The sequence below is a fragment of the Ochotona princeps genome, chromosome 1, assembly GCF_030435755.1.
Source record: "Ochotona princeps isolate mOchPri1 chromosome 1, mOchPri1.hap1, whole genome shotgun sequence".
In the NCBI taxonomy this organism is placed as follows: domain Eukaryota; kingdom Metazoa; phylum Chordata; class Mammalia; order Lagomorpha; family Ochotonidae; genus Ochotona; species Ochotona princeps.
In genome coordinates, this window is record NC_080832.1 from 118,450,547 (window position 1) to 118,470,077 (window position 19,531).

Here is a 19,531-nt window from a genome sequence, read left to right on the forward strand (position 1 = left end):
CGTCCACGTTGCCTTACTCGCCCGTCGGCTCCTTCTCCCCTTGGGATCCAGCCCGGCGCTTCCGCACTCCTGGCCCTCGCAGCAGGGCCGCCGCGCTCGATCCGGCGGCGGCGGCGGCGTCCCCGCTTCCGCTCAGCGGGGCGCGGCGGGGTGGGGAGCAGCCCGGCCCGCCCCGAGCCTCCAGTGCGCCGGCCGCGTCAGGGATCCGGCCCCGAGAGGCGCCGCCCTCCGCCCGCCCCGCTGGCCTCCCCTCGCCTCCTGGGAGCAGCGAACGGGAGAGCGCGCCCAGCACTTGGGCTCGGCGCAGGGCTTGGTCTCGCGGGCCCATGCCCGTGCGCTCTCTCAGGCCCTCGCCATGGCCTCCGCGAGCGTGGCCGAGTGTCTGCAGCAGGAGACCACCTGCCCTGTGTGCCTGCAGTATTTCGTCGAGCCCATGATGCTCGACTGCGGACACAACATCTGTTGCGCGTGTCTCGCCCGCTGCTGGGGCACGGCTGAGACCAACGTGTCGTGTCCGCAGTGCCGGGAGACCTTCCCGCAGCGGCACATGCGGCCCAACCGGCACCTGGCCAATGTGACCCAGCTGGTGAAGCAGCTGCGCACCGAGCGGCCGTCCGGGCCCGGCGGCGAGATGGGCGTGTGCGAGAAGCACCGAGAGCCCCTGAAGCTGTACTGCGAGGAGGACCAGATGCCCATCTGCGTGGTGTGCGACCGCTCCCGCGAGCACCGCGGCCACAGCGTGCTGCCGCTCGAAGAGGCGGTGGAGGGCTTCAAGGTGAGGGCCACCTCCATCCTATCCCACCCACCCAGCGCGCGCGGCGGGGAGGGGGGCAGGCGTGCAAAACGGACAAAGGGAGAAGGGAGCCAAAAGGGGCTTCCCCCCTTTTTTTCCTGCCTAGAAAATGGCTGAGCCGGACGTGTGGTTCACAGCCGTCATTTCCTCCCTGTGCGCTCCCGAGCCTCAGCACTCAGATTTGGAGGAAAACCTGTAGCTGGTGAGGAAGCCAGAAGCCCCCGCCCAAACCCCGCTCCAGTCCCCTTCAGTCCCTGCGTTTCCCTCATCACTGACACCTTGTGCATAAAGAGCCCCCCCCCGGGGGGCTGTGGAGACCCCCAGGCCTGACAGCAGCAGAGGCGTGCATAGCCAACTTAGTCCTCTTAGGCTGCTGTGAGAACTGGTTGTATGCCCAGCAAGCAGACGCCTTTCACTCAGTCCGTCAGCGACTTTCCCAGTACTTCCTGTACCCCATCCTGTTCTAGAAGCTCATGGAAAAGAGTGCTTTTCTTGGCTGCTTGAGTAAGTCACGCTTCCGAGGCCCAGGAGATAATAACACAGGTATCGTGATGAAGGAATGAGTTGTGCAGAGCCTATTGCAATCTGTTGAGCAGACCCGGACAGCAGAAACAATAGCTTGGAAACAAAGTATCCGGAGTAGGACAGTTTTAAGGCGAGGTTCAGGGCGTCCATGATGTCGTCTGTTTTGTGTCTTGTAGGACTACAGAACAATAGGGCGAGTTTTGTTCCTGTTTAAACGTGACAGCATTGTGCACCATCACTAAATGATTATGGAGTTTCCAGTTAACAGCATTCCACTTGCTCTGGTGGCAGCTGTCGGATAGGCTTGTAAAGTAGATTTATACCCATGTCACACGTGTGGAAAATGAGAGAAGATAATTCATTTATCTCAGTGTGCCTCTGTGGCCTACACTGTAGGGTTTAACTTTCATGGGCTAGTCACCTTTGTGCTAAAGTGGATAGATGACTTGCCATTTAAGAAGGGCACACATTGCCCAAGGAGAGACGGTGGTGGTACGCTGTGTGGGTTTGGGGTCTGGGACCACGCAAGAACCAGAGGCCTGGCATCAGAAAAGTGGGTTGTGGATGTGGTGAGCGGAACAGCCTTGCTTGTGCTGAGTAAGGCCTGTGTAACTTTTTTTTTCAGGAACAAATCCAGAACCAGCTGGACCATCTCAAAAGAGTCAAAGACTTGAAAAAGAGGCGCCGGGCACAGGGAGAACAGGCACGAGCTGAACTCTTGGTAAGGGCTTTTGGAATTTGCGGATCATTGTGTTTTTACTGGTCAGTCCCTCTGATGGTCAAGCCAGGTCTTGTTGAACTGGAGTTGCAGGTACAGCAGCCCCATGTGCCCGGGAAGACTCACCTGGGGAACCAAGGGATTCCCTTTTATGGAGAAGATGGAGCTGCTGTGGTTGCAAGTCACAGAAATCGCCCACAGCTATCAAGTTTCGCTTGCTGGCCTCGTGTAGACTAGCCCTGATCCTTGATGGCTTGGAGCGGGGTGATCTTGAGCCCGTTAGCTCAAGTAGTGTCCTACCCATGGGTGCTGCTCCTGGATGTGGGTGAACCACCCTGGTGGCCTCTCTCTGGAGTAACAGTTCATCCATTCTGAATTCTTTGACCAGTCTTTCAAGGCTTTGACATGGACCTGATGGGCTAATTCTGACATGGATATTTGGGAATTTTGTTTCTGAAAAACAGAATGTACAGAGTTTCATAATATACGCTCACCTGTTCCACAACGTAAGCATTTATCATGTTTTTTGAATGAACAAAAGATCATGAACATCCACCCATTAGAGGTATCTGAAGAGCAGACTCCTACACTGGTAGTGTCTGGAATCGGCTTGTGAGAAAGTGTGTCAGTCCTAGCCGGGGTATGGTGAGGTTCTAAACCAGAGAACTCAAGCCTGTGATGTCCTTAGATTGTACCACTTGCTCTGCCCACACAGTCGGCTGACACTGCAGTTCTTAACTCCAAAAAGACTTTTGTGGACGGAGCCTCTTGTTGGGCCTGAGTTATCTTGAGTCATTAGGTACACCACCAGGTCTCCTGTGCGGGGGATTGTCAAAGGGGAAAGACAGCCTTTCTCTGAACTCAGGCCACCTGGACATGCCTGTTGATCTAACACTAGCCATTTGCTTAATGTCATGCAACCTCTCTGGGCTTTCTCTGTGGAATGGATGGGTTGAGGTGGGGTAGCAGGGAGACCAGTGTTGTGGCATAGCAGGTAAAGCCACATCCTGCAGTGCAGGTTGGACAAGACTTGTGGATCTCCAGCAAGGCTAGTATTGCCCTTTGCCTTTCGGAAGTGTTGTGTGGATGTTTCTTTGGTCTTTATTCTAGGAAATCAGGAGACCGGGAAGGGTGGGGTGAGGAATGGGATGCATTATGCAACCCAACAGCAGTGTCTGGCCGGGGTGCCCATAGCATCCCCTTTGAGAAACAATAATATTTAAAGTTTCTTTCAGCTTTAGTTTTCTGTTTTTGAGATTGTATTTTCTGCTTATCTTTGAAGATTTATTCAGCTGAGAGGAGGATTTATAGAGAAAGGGGTGGGAGTATGTACTAAGTTGTACAGAGAGTGCCTAGTGTCAGGGTGGCTAGAGGGGTGGTCAGCGGGGGAAGTGTCTCAGCAGGACGTGAATTCAGAATACCTGTTTAGCTTTGGGGGCCCCAAGGGTCCCTTTAGAGCTAATCAGTTCTGTTGTATTGTCTCACAAGGAGCTGCGGCCAATGTAAGTGAATAGGCATGGCTGTGTTTCAATAAAACTTGTCTGATTCCTTTGGAGCCATCTGCTGCCCCTTTGTTTAGAGCAGAACTTTGAGCTCTGACAGTACCGTGAGAGGTGGAGAAGGAAGAGGGGCTGTGGTCAGTGCAGCGCCGAGAGGAAACTGGGACTGTCCGCTCCCCTCCAGCCAGGAAGCTGGGGTTCCTGGTAAAGGGCCTGTCCTAAAGAGATGGAACTCTGGGCCTGAGGAAGCTGCTCCGCAAACCTGTGATGAATTTTCCCAAATCCTCCACCTCAGGGCATGTGTGTTTCTAATCTGGTGTTTCCCTGTGTGATGACTGTTGTCTCAGTTGCAATAAAGTTCTTGCTCCTTAGCCTCCTAAGCAAGGTGTGGCCTGATCTCTTTCCTGGTGTCCTCCCTCCACACTTGTTTGCCCCAGCCGGACAAACCCTTTGCCTGCTTTGCGCACTCTTGTGTCATTTACTCTTCCCGGAAAGCCTTGTACCTGTGTGCTAAACTCCTGTTCTTCTCTTTTTTTTTTTTTTCCAATTTTTATTTTTGAAATTTATTTTACAATTTTGTATAGTCTGGGATATCCCTCCCCCCGATTTCCACCCCATAATCGATTTTTCCCATAAAGTCACAACTCTTCATAAGGAGTTACAATTCCATCAGTCTGCTATGTAAGTGTCCTCCTGCGTTGCTGGTACAGACAGTGTCAGTCCATCATCCCATTGTCTAGATATATCCAACACTTTCACTGGGAGTCCATCTTTTGTTTGGAAGCAGCGATGCATGTTGCATTGTATCTTCACATCTAGATATGATAGTCTATTACTCCACCACTATACATTCCAATTTGCACGATGGATTCCTTGTATTAGAGAGAACATATGGTATTTCTCTTTTTGTGACTGACTTATTTCACTGAGCATAATGGTCTGTAGTTGGGACCATCTAGTTGCCAATGGTACAATTCATTCTTTTAATGGCTGAATAATATTCCATGGAGCAGATGTACCGCAGTTCCTTTAACCACTCTTCTTTGGAAGGACATCTGGGTTGTTTCCATGTCTTTGCTATTATAGATTGTGCTGCTGTAAATATAGGATTATAGATCCCCTTCTCACATGTAGCTTTAATTTCTTTTGGATATGTTCCTAGAGTGGGATAGCTGGGTCCTTTACCTCTTCTCACAGGGTTTGTACACTGCTTCTTTGAAGACTGTACCACTTTCCCACTATAGACTATTAACCTATTTTTTTTAAAAAAAAGACATAAAACTTTACTTTCAAATGTACAATTTCCTTTTTTTTTTTAAGATTTATTTATTTTTTATTACAAAGTCAGATATATAGAGAGGAGGAGAGATAGAGAGGAAGATCTTCCGTCCGATGATTCACTCCCCAAGTGACCGCAATGGGCCGGTGCTGCGCCAATCCAAAGCCAGGAACCAGGAACCTCTTCCGGGTCTCCCACACGGGTGCAGGGTCCCAAGGCTTTGGGCCATCCTCGACTAATTCCCAGGCCACAGGCAGGGAGCTGGATGGGAAGTGGAGCTGCCGGGATTAGAACCGGCGTCCACATGGGATCCTGGTGCGTCCAAGGCGAGGACTTCTAGCTACTAGGCCATGCCGCTGGGCCCTCTTTGTTTTTTAAGATTTACTTATTTTTATTGGAAAGGCAGATTTACAGAGAGGAAAATCAGAAAATCTTCCATCTGCTGGCTTACTCCCCAAATGGCTGCAAAGACTAGAAATCAGCTGATCCAAAGCCAGGAGTCAGGAACTTTTTTTGGGTTTCCCACAAGTGGGTGCAGGGTCCCAAGGCTTTGGGCCATTCTCTACTGCTTTCCTAGGCCACAAGCAGAGAGCTTGGTGGAAAGTAGAACAGCCAGGATACCAACTGGTGCCCCTATGGGATCTCAGTGCTTGTAGGGGGAGGATTAACCAATTAAACCATGACATCAGGCCTTCAAATGTACACTTTCTTTTCTTTTTCTTTTTTTTTTCAGATTTGTTTATTTTTATTGTAAAGTCAGATATACAGAGAGGAGGAGCGAAGGAGAGGAAGATCTACCATCCAATGATTCACTCCCCAAGCAACTGCAATGTTGCAGAACTGCTCCGATCCAAAGCCAGGAGCCTGGGTCCGATGCCCTGGACTAGCGGCTAAAGTCCTTGCCTTGAACATGCCGGGATCCCATATGGGTGCCGGTTCTAATCCCAGCAGCTTCACTTCCCATCCAGCTCCCTGCTTGTGGCTTGGGAAAGCAGTGAAGGATAGCCAAGGACCTTGGGACCCTGCACCCTTGTGGGAGACTCAAAAGAGCTCCTGGCTTTGGACTGGCTCAGCTCTAGCTGTTGTGGTCATTTGGGGAGTGAATCACTGGACAGAGGATCTTCGTCTCTGTCTCTCCTCTTCTCTGTATATCTGACTTTGCAATAAAAATAAATCTTAAAAAAAAACCTTCACACACACAAAAAAGCTGGTACCTGCCGGCAACGCCCGCGTCACCTCGTACCCCGAGCCGAGAGGAGGGACTAGGGTTAAAAAAAGACAACACACAAGACAACACGCAGTGGGTCACTCTTGTAAACAGAATGCCAAGTTTATTTGGGGTCAGCCTGCATCTTTTATAGTCTGCCTAGTCCCTCCCAGTATTATCCCAATGCTCAATCAACTCCTAAGCTCCCCTGGGGGCATCTTAACAAAGAGGAAACAGGGAAGAGTAACTTGCAGTCAAGCCAGGGGCTAAAATGCATTAGGCCTAGATTGCCCATTCCGTTACCCTTTAGAAACAAGCTAAGCTGTGGAGTTAACCCTTGGGAGACCGGGGCCTATAGGTACCCATATGGGATCCCAGGGCATGCAAAGCGAGGAATTTAGCCACTAGGCTATTGCGCAGGGCCCCAAATGTACACTTTCTAAGAACTCCTAATCCCTCCCAAAATATCCTGTGTACCAACAGCTGGACATCTCATCTCCTGGCGTTTCTGGTATGGATTCCTTGAGTTTTGTGCTTTGAATTAGGTGCATAAGCCTTTTCCTAAGGCGCTCTTGAAGGGGCTGCCCTGGATAAGGAGCCAGGAATCTTCAGTCTCAAGAGACCGCAGCTCAGGTTGTAAACTATGAGTTGTAACTATAAGTTTGTAAGTTCCTTACAGAATTTATCATGAGTAGCTTTGTAAGACAAGCCTAAGTTCTTGGGTGTGTCCTGAACTGTGCCTTTGAACCATCTCTTCTTGGTCTTGTCCCTACATTTGCTTTTTGTTTTTGTTTTAAAGATTTATGTACTCGGCCCGGCGGCGTGGCCTAGCAGCTAAAGTCCTCGCCTTGAACGCGCCAGGATCCCATATGGGTGCCGGTTCTAATCCCGGCAGCTCCACTTCCCATCCAGCTCCCTGCTTGTGGCCTGGGAAAGCAGCCGAGGACGGCCCAAAGCCTTGGGACCCTGCACCCGCGTGGGAGACCCGGAAGAGGTTCCTGGTCCCGGCATCAGATCGGCGCGTACCAGCCCGTTGCGGCTCACTTGGGGAGTGAATCATCGGATGGAAGATCTTCCTCTCTGTCTCTCCTCCTCTGTATATATCCGGCTTTCCAATAATAATAAAAAATCTAAAAGAAAAAAAAAAAAGATTTATTTATTTTTATTGAAAAGGCTGATCTACAGATAGAAAAAGAGACAGTGCTGGTTCACTCCCCATGTGGGCACAATGGCTGAGCCGATCTGAAGTCAGGAACCAGGAGCTTCTTCCAGTCTCCCACTTGGGTTCCAGGTCCCAAGGCTTTGGGCTGTCCTCTACCATTTTTCCCAGGCCACAAGCAGGGTGCCGGATGGGACATGAACCAGCACCCATATGGGATCCCAGCAAATACAAGGTGAGGATTTAGCCACTAGTCTGTTTATTCAATGGTTTTTGTTTTGTTTTAAAGATTTATTTATTTTTATTGGAAAGGCAGATATACAGAGAGGAGGACAGACAGAGAGGAAGATCTTCTGTATGATGGTTCACTCCCCAAGCAGCCGCAACAGCTGGAGATGAGCCAATCTGAAGCCTCTTCCTCCGGGTCTCCCATGCAGGTGCAGGGTCCCAAAGCTTTTGGCCATCCTTTACTGCTTTCCAGGCCACAGGCAGGGAGCTGGATGGGAAATGGGACCACCAGTATTAGAACTGGTGCTCATATGGGATCCTGGTGCGTTCAAGGCGAGGAATTTAACCACTATGCTATCACACCAGCCACAGTTCAAGGGTTCTTTATCTTTCTTTGCCAGCTTTCCAAGATCTTTCTTGTGGTCCTTGTAAAGTTTGGGGAGAAACATCAGCATAGTGACTTTGCTAGGATGTCAGGCAGAAAGGCTGTCTCCTGGTCTTTAATTGACTGTTCCATGAGCTATGTGTGTCCCATGAGTATTAACTTGACTGAGCTGCATAGGGTCAGGGACTGCCGTAACCATCCCTGGGTTCACTCATTCCAGGACATCCTGAGTAGCTAATCATTGAGGACCAGAAATAGCGAATGAACACTGTGGTGTTTTAGTGTCCTAAGACAAAATGATGAGTTCTCTGAATGCGTGGTTGGGGGGATGGGAAGGGATCCAGCAGTGGGCTTCTCCTCTCTTTACTAACATCTCTGTCACCCGCCAGAGCCTGACCCAGATGGAGAGGGAGAAGATCGTCTGGGAGTTTGAGCAGCTGTATCACTCCTTGAAGGAGCACGAGTATCGGCTCCTGGCCCGCCTGGAGGAGCTAGACCTGGCCATCTACAACAGCATCAATGGTGCCATCACCCAGTTTTCCTGCAACATCTCCCACCTCAGCAGCCTGATTGCCCAGCTGGAAGAGAAGCAGCAGCAGCCCAACAGAGAGCTCTTGCAGGTCAGGCACCGAGAGTGCTGCCCAGGTGGCTCCTACGACAAATAGTTTCCCCTCCTTTGCCAAGTAGGACGCAGGGCCCTGTCTCCTTGTTAATGCTGCAGGGGTGGCGAGGGCTTGCCAAGTGCTGCTTTCGCATGTTATACACTGGAGGTTGTGATTGCCGTATCTTAGACCAGTCCAAAGCATCATCTCACGGGAGGATTAAAAGGTGATACTGTGTCCAGGTCTGCCTTGAACTCATAAGTGCTTCTTATAGTCGTGACTTTTCTATGGTGACCTCATTTGCTTTTTTTTTGTGTGTGTGTGTGTGTGTGTAACATTTTTTTAAATTGGAAAGTCAGATACAGAGAGGAGGACAGACAGAGAGGAAGATCTTCCATTTGTTGATTTACTCCCCAAGTGGCTGGAATGGCCAGAGCTGAGTCAGTCAGGAGCCAGGAGCCTCTTCCAGGTCTCCCACATTGGTACAGGGTCCCAAAGCTTTGGGCCACCCTGGACAGCTTTCCCAGGCTACAGGGATGGAGCTGGATGGGAAGCAAGACTACCAGGACACGAACCAGCACCCATATGGGTTCCTGGTGTGTACAAGGCGAGGACTTTAGCCTCTAGGGCTGCACCTGGCCGATCAGGAGCCAGGAACTTCTTTCAGGTCTCCCATGCAGGTGCAGGGTCCTCTGCTTTGAGCCATCCTCTATTGCTCTCCCAGGCCACGAGCAAGAAGCTGGATGGGAAGTGGAGCAGCTAGGACACGAACTGGTAGCCATGTGGAATCCTGCCAATTGCAAGGCAAGGGTTTGACCACCAGGCCACCGTGTAGGGCTCTCTTTTTTTTTTTTTAGGTTTATTTATCTTCTTCTGTCTGCTGACTTACTGCCTGAATGGTACATTGGCCGGCTTTGGGCCAAGCCAAGCCACAACCCTGGAACTCGCTGCGAGTCTCATACGGAAGTGGCAGACTGGTCAGCCAGAAGCCTGTGTAAATGGAAGGAATCCCCACTACTTGACTTCTTGTGCCCTACCACCTCCCAACTTTAATTATGGTCATTTGGGGGAGAGAGAATCTGTGCCTCTAAGGTCCCAGAGTAGCATTAGCAGGAAACTTATTAGAAGCAGAACGTAGTACTCAAGTCTACAACTCACATGTGAAATACAGGTATCCCAAAGGAGAGAGAAAGAGATTTTTTTTTAGATTTATTTATTTTTATTACAAAATCAGATATACAGAGAGGAGAGACAGAGAGGAAGATCTTCTGTCCGATGATTCACTCCCCAAGTGAGCGCAACGGCCGGTGCTGCGCCGATCTGAAGCTGGGAATGTGTATCAGTATTTCATGTTTTTCTTGTCCTTTTTTTTAAGATTTATTTTTTTTTTTCCTTAGGAAGTGAGATTTACAGAGAGAAGGAAAATGAGAAAGATCTTCCATGTACAGGTTCACTCTTTAGAGCCAATCAAAAGCTAGGAACCAGGAGCTTCCTCTGCGTCTCCCACATGAGTGCAGGGTTCCAAGGCTGTCCTCTGCTGCTTTCCCTGGCTACAAGCAGGGAGCTGGAAGGGAAGTGGGATCCAGGTGCCTGCAAAGCAAGGACTAGCCACTAGGCTACCGTGCAGGTCCCATTTCATGTCTTTCTTTGCCTAAATCATATCCCTTATTAGCCATAATACACAAGCTAAAGTATAAATGAATGAGTCTGTAAGTCCATAGTAATAAGTAGGGGAACTATTTCCTTTCAGTAGAGTGTCAGTAAAATAGTGCAGAAGGAATTTTGAAGCTAGAAAATGATGGTTTGACAGCCATCATAGTAACACTTTAGGCAATAGTTTTTGTTTTTTTAAAATATTTATTGATCTGCTGGTTCACTCTCCAGATAGTTGCAAGTGCCGATGGTGGACCAGGACAAACCCAGAAGCCAGGAGTTTTACCACTTCAGCATGAGTTACAGGAACCCAAACACCTGAACTGCTTTGTTCAGGTCATTAGCAGGGACCTGGATCAGAAGTGGAGCCACCGGGACATGCACTGGTACCATATGGTATGCTGCTGTTATTGGCAGCAGCGCTGGCACTGCAGACAAGTGTTGTTAATGAATGTTAGAGGAACGTTTGATGGTAATTGGTAGTGTGCCTATAGACCACTCACTAATTACAAAAGGTAAAATAACAACAGTGCAAGGATCCAAACCGGTATCACAGATGTGGGGCATGTTGGTGTCATGTCGCTTTAAAGGGCACAACATGTACTAGTCCGAGGTGGCGCATCTTGTGTCCTCTGTCATGGTTTCCACCCGTTCCCTGCTGATGCACCTAGGCAAGCAGTGGGAGGTGCCCCAGGGACTTGTGCCTGTGAGGCTTTCTGGCTTCAGTTGTGGCCATTTGGGGAGCGAACTAGTGGATGCAAGATCCGTCTTTGTGTCTCTTTCTCCCTGCAACTCTGTTACAAAGAAATTACTGATATAAAGATGGTACAGTCTGAGTCTAATCATGAGGGAGATACCGGACAAACTTACACGTTTAACAGTGCTGTGAAAGACAAGTCAGTACTGAGGGAATGTTCCAGACATCATAACTAAATGTAGCTAGTTGGTGGTTGGTGGTATATTTGTAAAGAACATTAAGAAAATGATTAAAGTGTCAGCCACCGGTTGGATAGGTGTCTCAGTATGCAATTTCTTGAATTTGATGACTAATGTTGTGTAAGGAAATGTAGCTGTTCTTAGGAACTACATATAAGTATAAAGCGGTACTGTAAACAATGACCTCTTCTGAATATAAGTATGGCATGTATATATCAAAGTGGAGAGAAAAATATAAATTTTAGGTGCCTGGCACAGTAGCCTAGCAGCTAAAGTCCTTGCCTTGCATGTGCTAGGATCCCATATGGACGCCAGTTCTAATCCCAGTGGCCCCACTTCCCATCCAGCTCCCTGCTTGTGGCCTGGGAGAGCAGTCCAGGACGGCCCAATGCATTGGGACCCTGCACCTGTGTGGGAGACCCGGAAGAAGCTCCTGGCTGCAGGCTTTGGATTGGCTCAGTTCCAGCCATACTTGGGGAGTGAATCAATGGACGAAAGATCTTCCTCTCTGTCTTCCTTTTTGTATATCTGACTTTCCAATAAAAATAATACAATAAGTCTTTGGGGAATGCTAGGATAGCGTATGCGTCCCAGTTTCCTCTGCCTGGCTTTTAGCTGCTTGCACTGATCTTTGTCTTGTGACTTTTCCTGGAGGCCATCCCATAGTTGCATTTTCAAAGACCATGCATGAAAGATGACAGACGTTACGATGGCCTTTTCATGGTTCTGCTTTTCCATTTTCTTGCAGGACATCGGGGACACACTGAGCAGGTACAGTTCCCTCTCCCCTTAGTGTAAAATCAAGCTCGGGAAGACTGCTTTCCTCATGTTTGTTAATCCTGAAAGGAACCCAGTGGCTGAGACAGACGTGGTACAAAACCAGCACATCCCTGCTTATCCTGGAAGAGAGTCACTAGTGTGTAAGGAACTAGGTGAACCAGAGCTCTTCTCGGTAAACCTTGGGACTTCCTGACAGACTGATGAGTGAGGCGGTACCAGTGTTTTAGCGGAGTGCGTACCATTCCATGGAGTGTGGGGACTTCACAGAGAATCAGGCCGAGTTCAAGGTTCAACTATTGTTTCCTATACATTTCAGAAATTTTTCCGCTTTTGTTCTATCGTTTTAATTTTATAATAGGGGAAATAAGAAATAAGCAGGATATAACTGACTTGAAATTGTATGATTACTTATGAGCCACTGGATTCTGGTTCTTATTTCCATTATTTTTCTACCATCAAGTGGCAAGTAGGAAAAAGCTCCTTGGGAGTTGGGATATGATCACACAGGAAAAGCTTCGAAAGGGGTGAGAAGCCAGGACAGTGCTGTGTTTGCAGTATGGAAGGTGAAGGCAAATGGAATACAGTGTTTAGTGCAAGAATGCCAACAGAGGCGGAGGCTGGCTTTGAGAAAAATGGGCTTCTCAGTTGGTTAAAAGCCTGAATGGTAGAAATCCTCCAAGAGAAAATGTAGACACACTACGTGAGAACATTTCAGGAGCTAGGGAAGACCTCACAGCTGAGGTGGGCTAGCTTGCAGGTTTGTGTCAGTAGAATCATGCTGATGGAAGTCAAGTTCTTGAGGGTCCCCATCCCCGGGATGGATCTATGTTAAGAGTATATTTGACTCCCAGTCAGATGACCCAAGAAAATACCACCTTTGCCTACTGCTTTTTGATGCCCGCCTATTTCTGACCTAACATAAGAAGGTAGATTGTTTGGAATCTAGCGGATAATTTAGGATTGGATATGGCAGTAGGAGACAAGAACGCCAAAATTTCATTGGCTTTAGGCCTAAACGTAGCACAAGGTTTTGTTGTCATGTGAGAATGTACAGGTAGCGCTCTGGGGCTGGAGTGTTGGTTCCAGTGATTCACAGACTCAGTAGTTTTCCCCTTCGCTGTTGTACCAACTCGAAGGTACGTCCCTCCTGCAGTCCTGGCTGCCTGCTAGAACACCAACTTGGGGAAGATGTCGCATCACATTCTGTTTGCAGACAGACTTCTCAAAATACCAAGATACTTCTTAGCCACCCATTGGCCAGAATTTAGCAGCATTTCATGTCTAACTACAACAAAGACTGGATATGTATAATCCATAAAATTGGAGAAACTGGAGAATTTTGTTTTTTTTTTTCAGAGATTGGGAAATTGGTCTGTTGACCCTCAGGGAGTGCATTATCTGTCTGTAGATTGTGTTTGGGAATGTGGGGATTCTGCATAATCACCTACCGTAAATAGCAAGGAGTAGGTCATAGATTCTAGTGCTTTGTGGCAAGGTCAGCCCGTAACTTAATTCAGCAAATGTGTTTTTGAGGAATTGCTGCTAGGATGTCCATGGGCTTGGTTCCATGGGGGAACTGACAGTGAGAAAGGGTTCTTCCTTCCCTGATCTAGGGGATCAGTCCAGAAAAAGCTGCAGGGATTGGTTTGAACAGCTCCATCCACATTGCTCAGTTTAGCCCGGAACCATCCAAACCCCTGGAAGATTGTGGCTTGGGGGAAGGGATTCACATGTGTGTGTTTTAAATTCAGGGCTGAAAGAATCAGGATCCCTGAACCTTGGATCACACCTCCAGATCTGCAAGAGAAAATCCACATTTTTGCCCAAAAATGTCTGTTCTTGACAGAAAGTCTGAAGCAGTTCACAGGTAATATGAGGGGAAATGGATTTATATTGTGAATATTTGTGTAATGTCTGAAAGGAAGTATTTTCCTACCAGAGAGTAGCATGCAAATTCACACTTTTCCTTTTCTCTCCTTAGAAAAAATGCAGTCAGATATGGAGAAAATCCAAGGTAAATTCATGTATTTGCTGTGATTTTTTTTTTAAAGATTTATTTATTTTATTACAAAGTCAGATATACACAGAGGAGGAGAGACAGAGAGGGAGATCTTTCGTCCGATGATTCACTCCCCAAGTGAGCCGCAACGGGCCGGTGCGCGCCGATCCGAAGCCGGGAACCTGGAACCTCTTCCGGGTCTCCCACGCGGGTGCAGGGTCCCAATGCATTGGGCCGTCCTCGACTGCTTTCCCAGGCCACAAGCAGGGAGCTGGATGGGAAGTGGAGCTGCCGGGATTAGAACCGGCGCATTCAAGGCGAGGACTTTAGCCGCTAGGCCACGCCGCCGGACCCTATTTGCTGTGATTTTTAATGTTGACATTTCCTGGAAAGCAGTGCGTTCTGTACTATAATCCTTAGGGAATGAGACCAGCGAGGTGCCAGTCAGCCTGACCTGATATTCTGCAGTCTTTTTTTTTTTTTTTTTTTTTTTTTAATATTTTTCAATTAATAGCTTCTTGCTCTAATTTGAAATCTGGTAACTATTCAGTCATTCTTCGGTCTGCCTTGATGGAGGGGAAAATAGGCAATCCGGAGGTTTAATTCTGAATTAATTTGATTTACTCTTAAAATTATTTTTGGTTAGGGAAAAAAATGAACAGAAGCTGTCCTAATTACATTTTCCTTGAGGCAGTGTTTTTTGTGGTGATTTGGTGAATTCCTGCTGTTTGTGGGCAGAGGTGCCATCCCAGACGGGAGGACTCGGGCAGGCCCTGTCAGCACAACCAGCAGAGATGTTAGGAATGAGCACTGGCAGTTTGGACAGCCTGCGCTGTCTACACCCAGCTCTGCCACTTCATAAAGATTGTTTTTTTCTAGTATTTTATGTATTTTTTTGAAAGGCATAGTTACAAAGAAAGAGGGGTCTTCCATCTGCTGGTTCACTCCCTAAATATTGACAATGTCTGGATCTGGCCAAGAAGCTCAGAGCCTGTAGCTTCAGCAGGGTATCCCACATGGATGCAGAGGACCAAGCACTGCAGCCATTCTCTGCTGCTTTCCCAGGCCATTAGCAGGGAACTTGGATCCTACGTAGAGCAGTCGGGACTTGAACTGGTCACTGTGTGGAATGCTAATGTTGTAGGCAGCAGTTTAACCCACAATGCCACAATGTTGACCCCTTACCAAAGATTTTACAGTGGAACTTTTTAAATGAGGAAAATAATAATTATAGGGTTGTAAACTAAGATTAGGTACCATTTGTTAAGCTTTAGAATGGAGCCTGACACATTAAAATATTCTGGGCAATTAGGAGACACTTTCACATCTAAAATTTTCTACTTGTGAGCCATATTTAGTAGTTGACTAGGCTGGTTAGTGAAATCCTTACATATATATAACTCCTTTTCTTATTGTAAATGGTAAAGTCTCCTAATCCTTGATAATTTCTTGTATTATGTGTGCTGAATCCTTGTTGGCATTGCATCTTGTTGGATGTGTATGGTCATTTGGCATCCAGCAGCATAAATGTAGGAGACCCTGTTGTGTCCTCCACAAGGGAGACATGGTTAGAGACCAGTTACGACACTAGGTAATATTGGAAGCGAACAGGTCAGACATGGCCTGCTTCCCTCTGTGCAGCCTTGTGATCTTGGCTTAGTTTGACCCAACGTTCTGGCCATCTCAGGCGTGTGGCTGTCCTTTCAATGAAAGTTTCCAGCCTCTCTCTCCTTTCAATCTCTTGGCTGAATGGATGGAGTCATAATTTAGATGTAGAAGTCAGTGCACGGCTCACAGTGGGAGTTCTGAAGGTTCTGGTGGAGACCTTTGCCTTGTGATTACTAAGCAAAGCTCCCGGTGTTAACCTGCTTCCTGGAAATACTCCTGTGAGTTCTGTAACTGCTTTTCTGTTTTCTTTCAGAACTGAGAGAGGCTCAGTTATACTCAGGTAAGTAATGGAAGACGAACTGTTGGGAATAAAGATATCCCTATGTGCCTCTCTGCTAATGTGAATGATTTCAAAGTGTCCTGAATGTGGTTACATGGGTAAAAATAATCAAAAACCCACTGGTTTCTCACAATATCTTTGCCTCCTGAAATGCCTCAGAACTAAAGCCATGGGAAGAAATTAGTCTGAGATGTCAAAAAAGGTTAGAATGGAAACCTCTGCTTCCTAAAACGGAAGCACCCTGCCCAGCTTCGGGGAGGCAAGCAGCTGGCGGCAGGCAGGGCTGACTGAGCCCAGTTCTCAGTGGTAGACGCAGTCTGAAAGGCCTAGCCCAGCCCATCACTTCACCTCAGGGAAATCCTGCAAATCCAGAGTCCTAGAGGCCCCGCAACCGGAAGTATATACTTTCTGTGGTTACGCAACTGTCTGTCGTTTTGTGGAAGGCTTCACGGAGAGAAGGGATGAGTCCGTGCACTCATGCCCAGCGGCTGTGACCCGTATTTAAGTCTTCACAAGCATGACCTGAGTCCCCTGCTCACATTCTGCACTGTCTAGTCTTGTGCAGGGTATTTTAGAGGAAAGCAGACAGACAGCCCCTTTGTGTTTGGAGTTTTCATGGTCTGGTGGAAAGTATGAAGTGTTCCCGGGACATGAGGGATAGGCAGCTGTTGGGAACAGATTGTTCAACCAAGAATGAAGGATCTGGGGTTCTTGCTCGCATCTGCCTGGGCCTCCTCTGAACCTGTGGTGGGAGTCACTTGGCCTCCCTGGGCTTTGTGCTCTGAGACGCAATAGTTGGCAGACTTCTCAAGAACAAGAGGCAAAGAGCAAGTGAGCGCACTCATCCGGGCTTTCACGTACTAAATGCCTGTCCCATGAGATGTGACGTAGGTAATGTGAAGCCCAGAACGGTGTGGGCTGGCTGAGAACTCCAAGGTAGGCACAGACATTAGAAGAGAAACGGAGTTTGGGCGTGCAGAGTAAAGATTTGATAGAATAAATAAGCAAGTGAAAGAATGACTTGAAAGGAGGGCACCTTGGTACTTATTCCTGATCCTTTATCTACATTTCTCAGATCCCAAGTCTGAAAGCCAAAAGCTTTTCCATTATTTGATATTAAGTTCAGTATGATAGCAAAAGCTGGGCTCAGGTTGGTCTGTGGAGAGGCTTTTTCCTGGGGGAGGAAGCATCGATGTTTCATGACTGCCTGTCTAAAATAGATGATATTCTGAATTCTGCAACACTGTCGGTTTCACAGAAAAGTGATTTGCAGACATGTAAGAAAACCTCAAATTCAGACTATCATGGATATTGTGGGCTAGGATGTAAAAGAAAGGGAATGCAGGTAAAATTTCGATATTTAATATATGCTTGTTAAAAGAGGTAACTAGTTCATCCAAGGAAAAAAAAAAACCCTGTAGTAACAAAGGGTTTTTTAGCTCATTTCCCAGATGCCTACAATAGCCAGAGCTAGGACAGGCTGAAGCTGAGAGCCAAAAACTCAATCCAGGCCTCCCGTGTGGTAGCAAGAACCTGGGTCCTTGAGCCTTCATTCCTGTGTTTGCGGGAAGCTGGAATTGGGAGTAGGAGTTGAGTACTGAACACAGGTACTGCTTGTGGGACATGGGTATCTTCACCAGTGTCTTGGGCAGAAGACTAAACACCCCCTCTTAAGCAGTAATTTTTTTTTTAAAGATTTACTTATTTTTATTGGAAAGTCAAATATATACAGAGGAGGAGAGACAGAGAGGAAGATCTTCTGTCTGATGATTTACTCCTCAAGTGAGCACAACAGCTGGAGCTGAGCCAATCCCAAGCCAGGAGCCAGGAGCTCGTCTGGGTCTGCCACATGGGTGCAGGATCCCAAGGCCTTGGGCCGACCTAAACTGCTTTCCCAGGCCACAAGCAGGGAGCTGGATGGGAAGTGAAGCTGCCGGGATTAGAACCAGCATCCATATGGGATCCCGGCGCGTTCAAGGCAACGACTTTAGCTGCTAGGCCATGCCGCCGGGCCCAAGTAGTAATTCTTAAATGTGGATTTTAGGATTTATTTCACCATACATGAATGCAGCCTCTTGTGGGGAGCTTTTCAGGAAGGTGGCGAAGGCTGCCGAGTGGTTGTCCTGGCCCTCGGGCTGACTGTGCCTCGGTGCTTCTCTGTCTACAGTGGATGTGACTCTGGACCCGGACACAGCCTACCCCAGCCTGATCCTCTCCGATAACCTGCGGCAAGTGCGTTACAGCTACCTTCAGCAGGACCTGCCCGACAACCCGGAACGATTCAACCTGTTCCCCTGTGTCCTGGGCTCTCCATGCTTCATCGCTGGGAGACATTATTGGGAGGTAGAAGTGGGAGACAAAGCCAAGTGGACCATAGGTGTCTGTGAAGACTCAGTATGCAGAAAAGGTGGCGTGACCTCGGCTCCCCAGAACGGCTTCTGGGCAGTGTCACTGTGGTATGGGAAAGAGTACTGGGCTCTCACTTCCCCCATGACTGCCCTTCCCCTCCGGACCCCCCTCCAGCGGGTGGGGATTTTCTTGGACTATGATGCTGGGGAGGTGTCCTTCTACAACGTGACGGAGAGGTGTCACACCTTCACTTTCTCTCACGCTACCTTCTGTGGTCCTGTCCGGCCCTACTTCAGTCTGAGTTACTCGGGAGGGAAGAGTGCAGCTCCTCTGATCATCTGCCCCATGAGTGGGATTGATGGCTTTTCTGGCCATGTTGGGAATCATGGGCATTCTATGGAGACTTCTCCTTGAGGACGTGAACTTAGGCTGTAAGGGTTCTTGGCCATAATCCGGTCCCAGGCACAAGATGTCTTGTTGCCTTGCCACTTCCTGTCCGTCACTCCAGGTATTCTCACCATTTTCCACCCCCTTCCCAATGGGAGATAGGATGTCCATGTTCCTACCATCCTTTCTCTTCCCCTGGAAATTCTGAGAAGTATCAAGAGTCACCCCCCCCCAAAAAAAAAAAAAATAAAAACCAGAGTGCACCTCTGGTGGTTCATCCTTTTCGTTTTTACACACTACTGGAAGCGATGCAGATGTGGGGAGTCTCTGGCTTTGCAGGGCTGTCCAAGACTGGCATGCCCTCTAGGTTCGGCCTGCCCTCCTGGGTCAGCCATGAAGAGTGACCGAGGTTTTCTGCTCTTATTTCTGGACTGGAGCTTTTTCCTAAAAACTTTGGGTGGAATGTCAAGGCCCTGTGAACATGGCCAACCTGTATTCATTTTATTCCCTTGGAAGAGTACCTCAAGCCCTGATTTCCCCATCCATCATGATTTGATGAACTCGGTTGACGAGGCCTGTGTGTGTTTTGCTTAGTCACAGTTGTTTTAAAATTATGGTGGGAAGATGCCCCCAGCTGTATTATGAGATGATGTTCTAATCACTGTCTGCCTCCGAGTCTTTTCTGAGGGATTCATCTGCTTCCTTTACTCTACCGGAAGGGGAGTCCTGGTGCTGGATACACATCATCCAGGACGATTTCTGCCCAACACGTTTCTACTGTCTCTAGATCCCCCTCCCAACTCACACGAATGGATTGGTGGGCACAGGGCAGCCCTGGAAGGGTGCTGGGGAAGTACTTCAGGGATTCATTGACTTTCTGCCTCCTTCTCTCCACCTCCCCTGGGCGATAGGAGGATTGACCTTTCGGATGCGCATACCTTTGAGACAGCTCCAGCGCCCTGACTATAGGATCCTGCCCCATTCTAGAATGATAAGGCAGATCGCTCTGAACAAGCCCCCATGCTGGTCCTTCTCTTTGGGTACATGCCTCTCTGTTTAAAAATAAAGTGAATATGGATGTTTA

At 48.2% G+C, this 19,531-nt stretch overlaps 1 protein-coding gene across 1 annotated transcript; it reads left to right on the top strand.

Annotated features, from left to right (window-relative positions):
- On the top strand, positions 1-19,531 carry TRIM27 (tripartite motif containing 27). Its single transcript, XM_058666932.1, has 8 exons — positions 1-775; positions 1,944-2,039; positions 8,183-8,413; positions 11,733-11,755; positions 13,516-13,631; positions 13,746-13,778; positions 15,685-15,711; positions 17,879-19,531. The coding sequence occupies exons 1-8, from the start codon at positions 356-358 to the stop codon at positions 18,472-18,474; spliced, it is 1,542 nt and encodes a 513-aa protein (XP_058522915.1). The 5' UTR covers positions 1-355; the 3' UTR covers positions 18,475-19,531.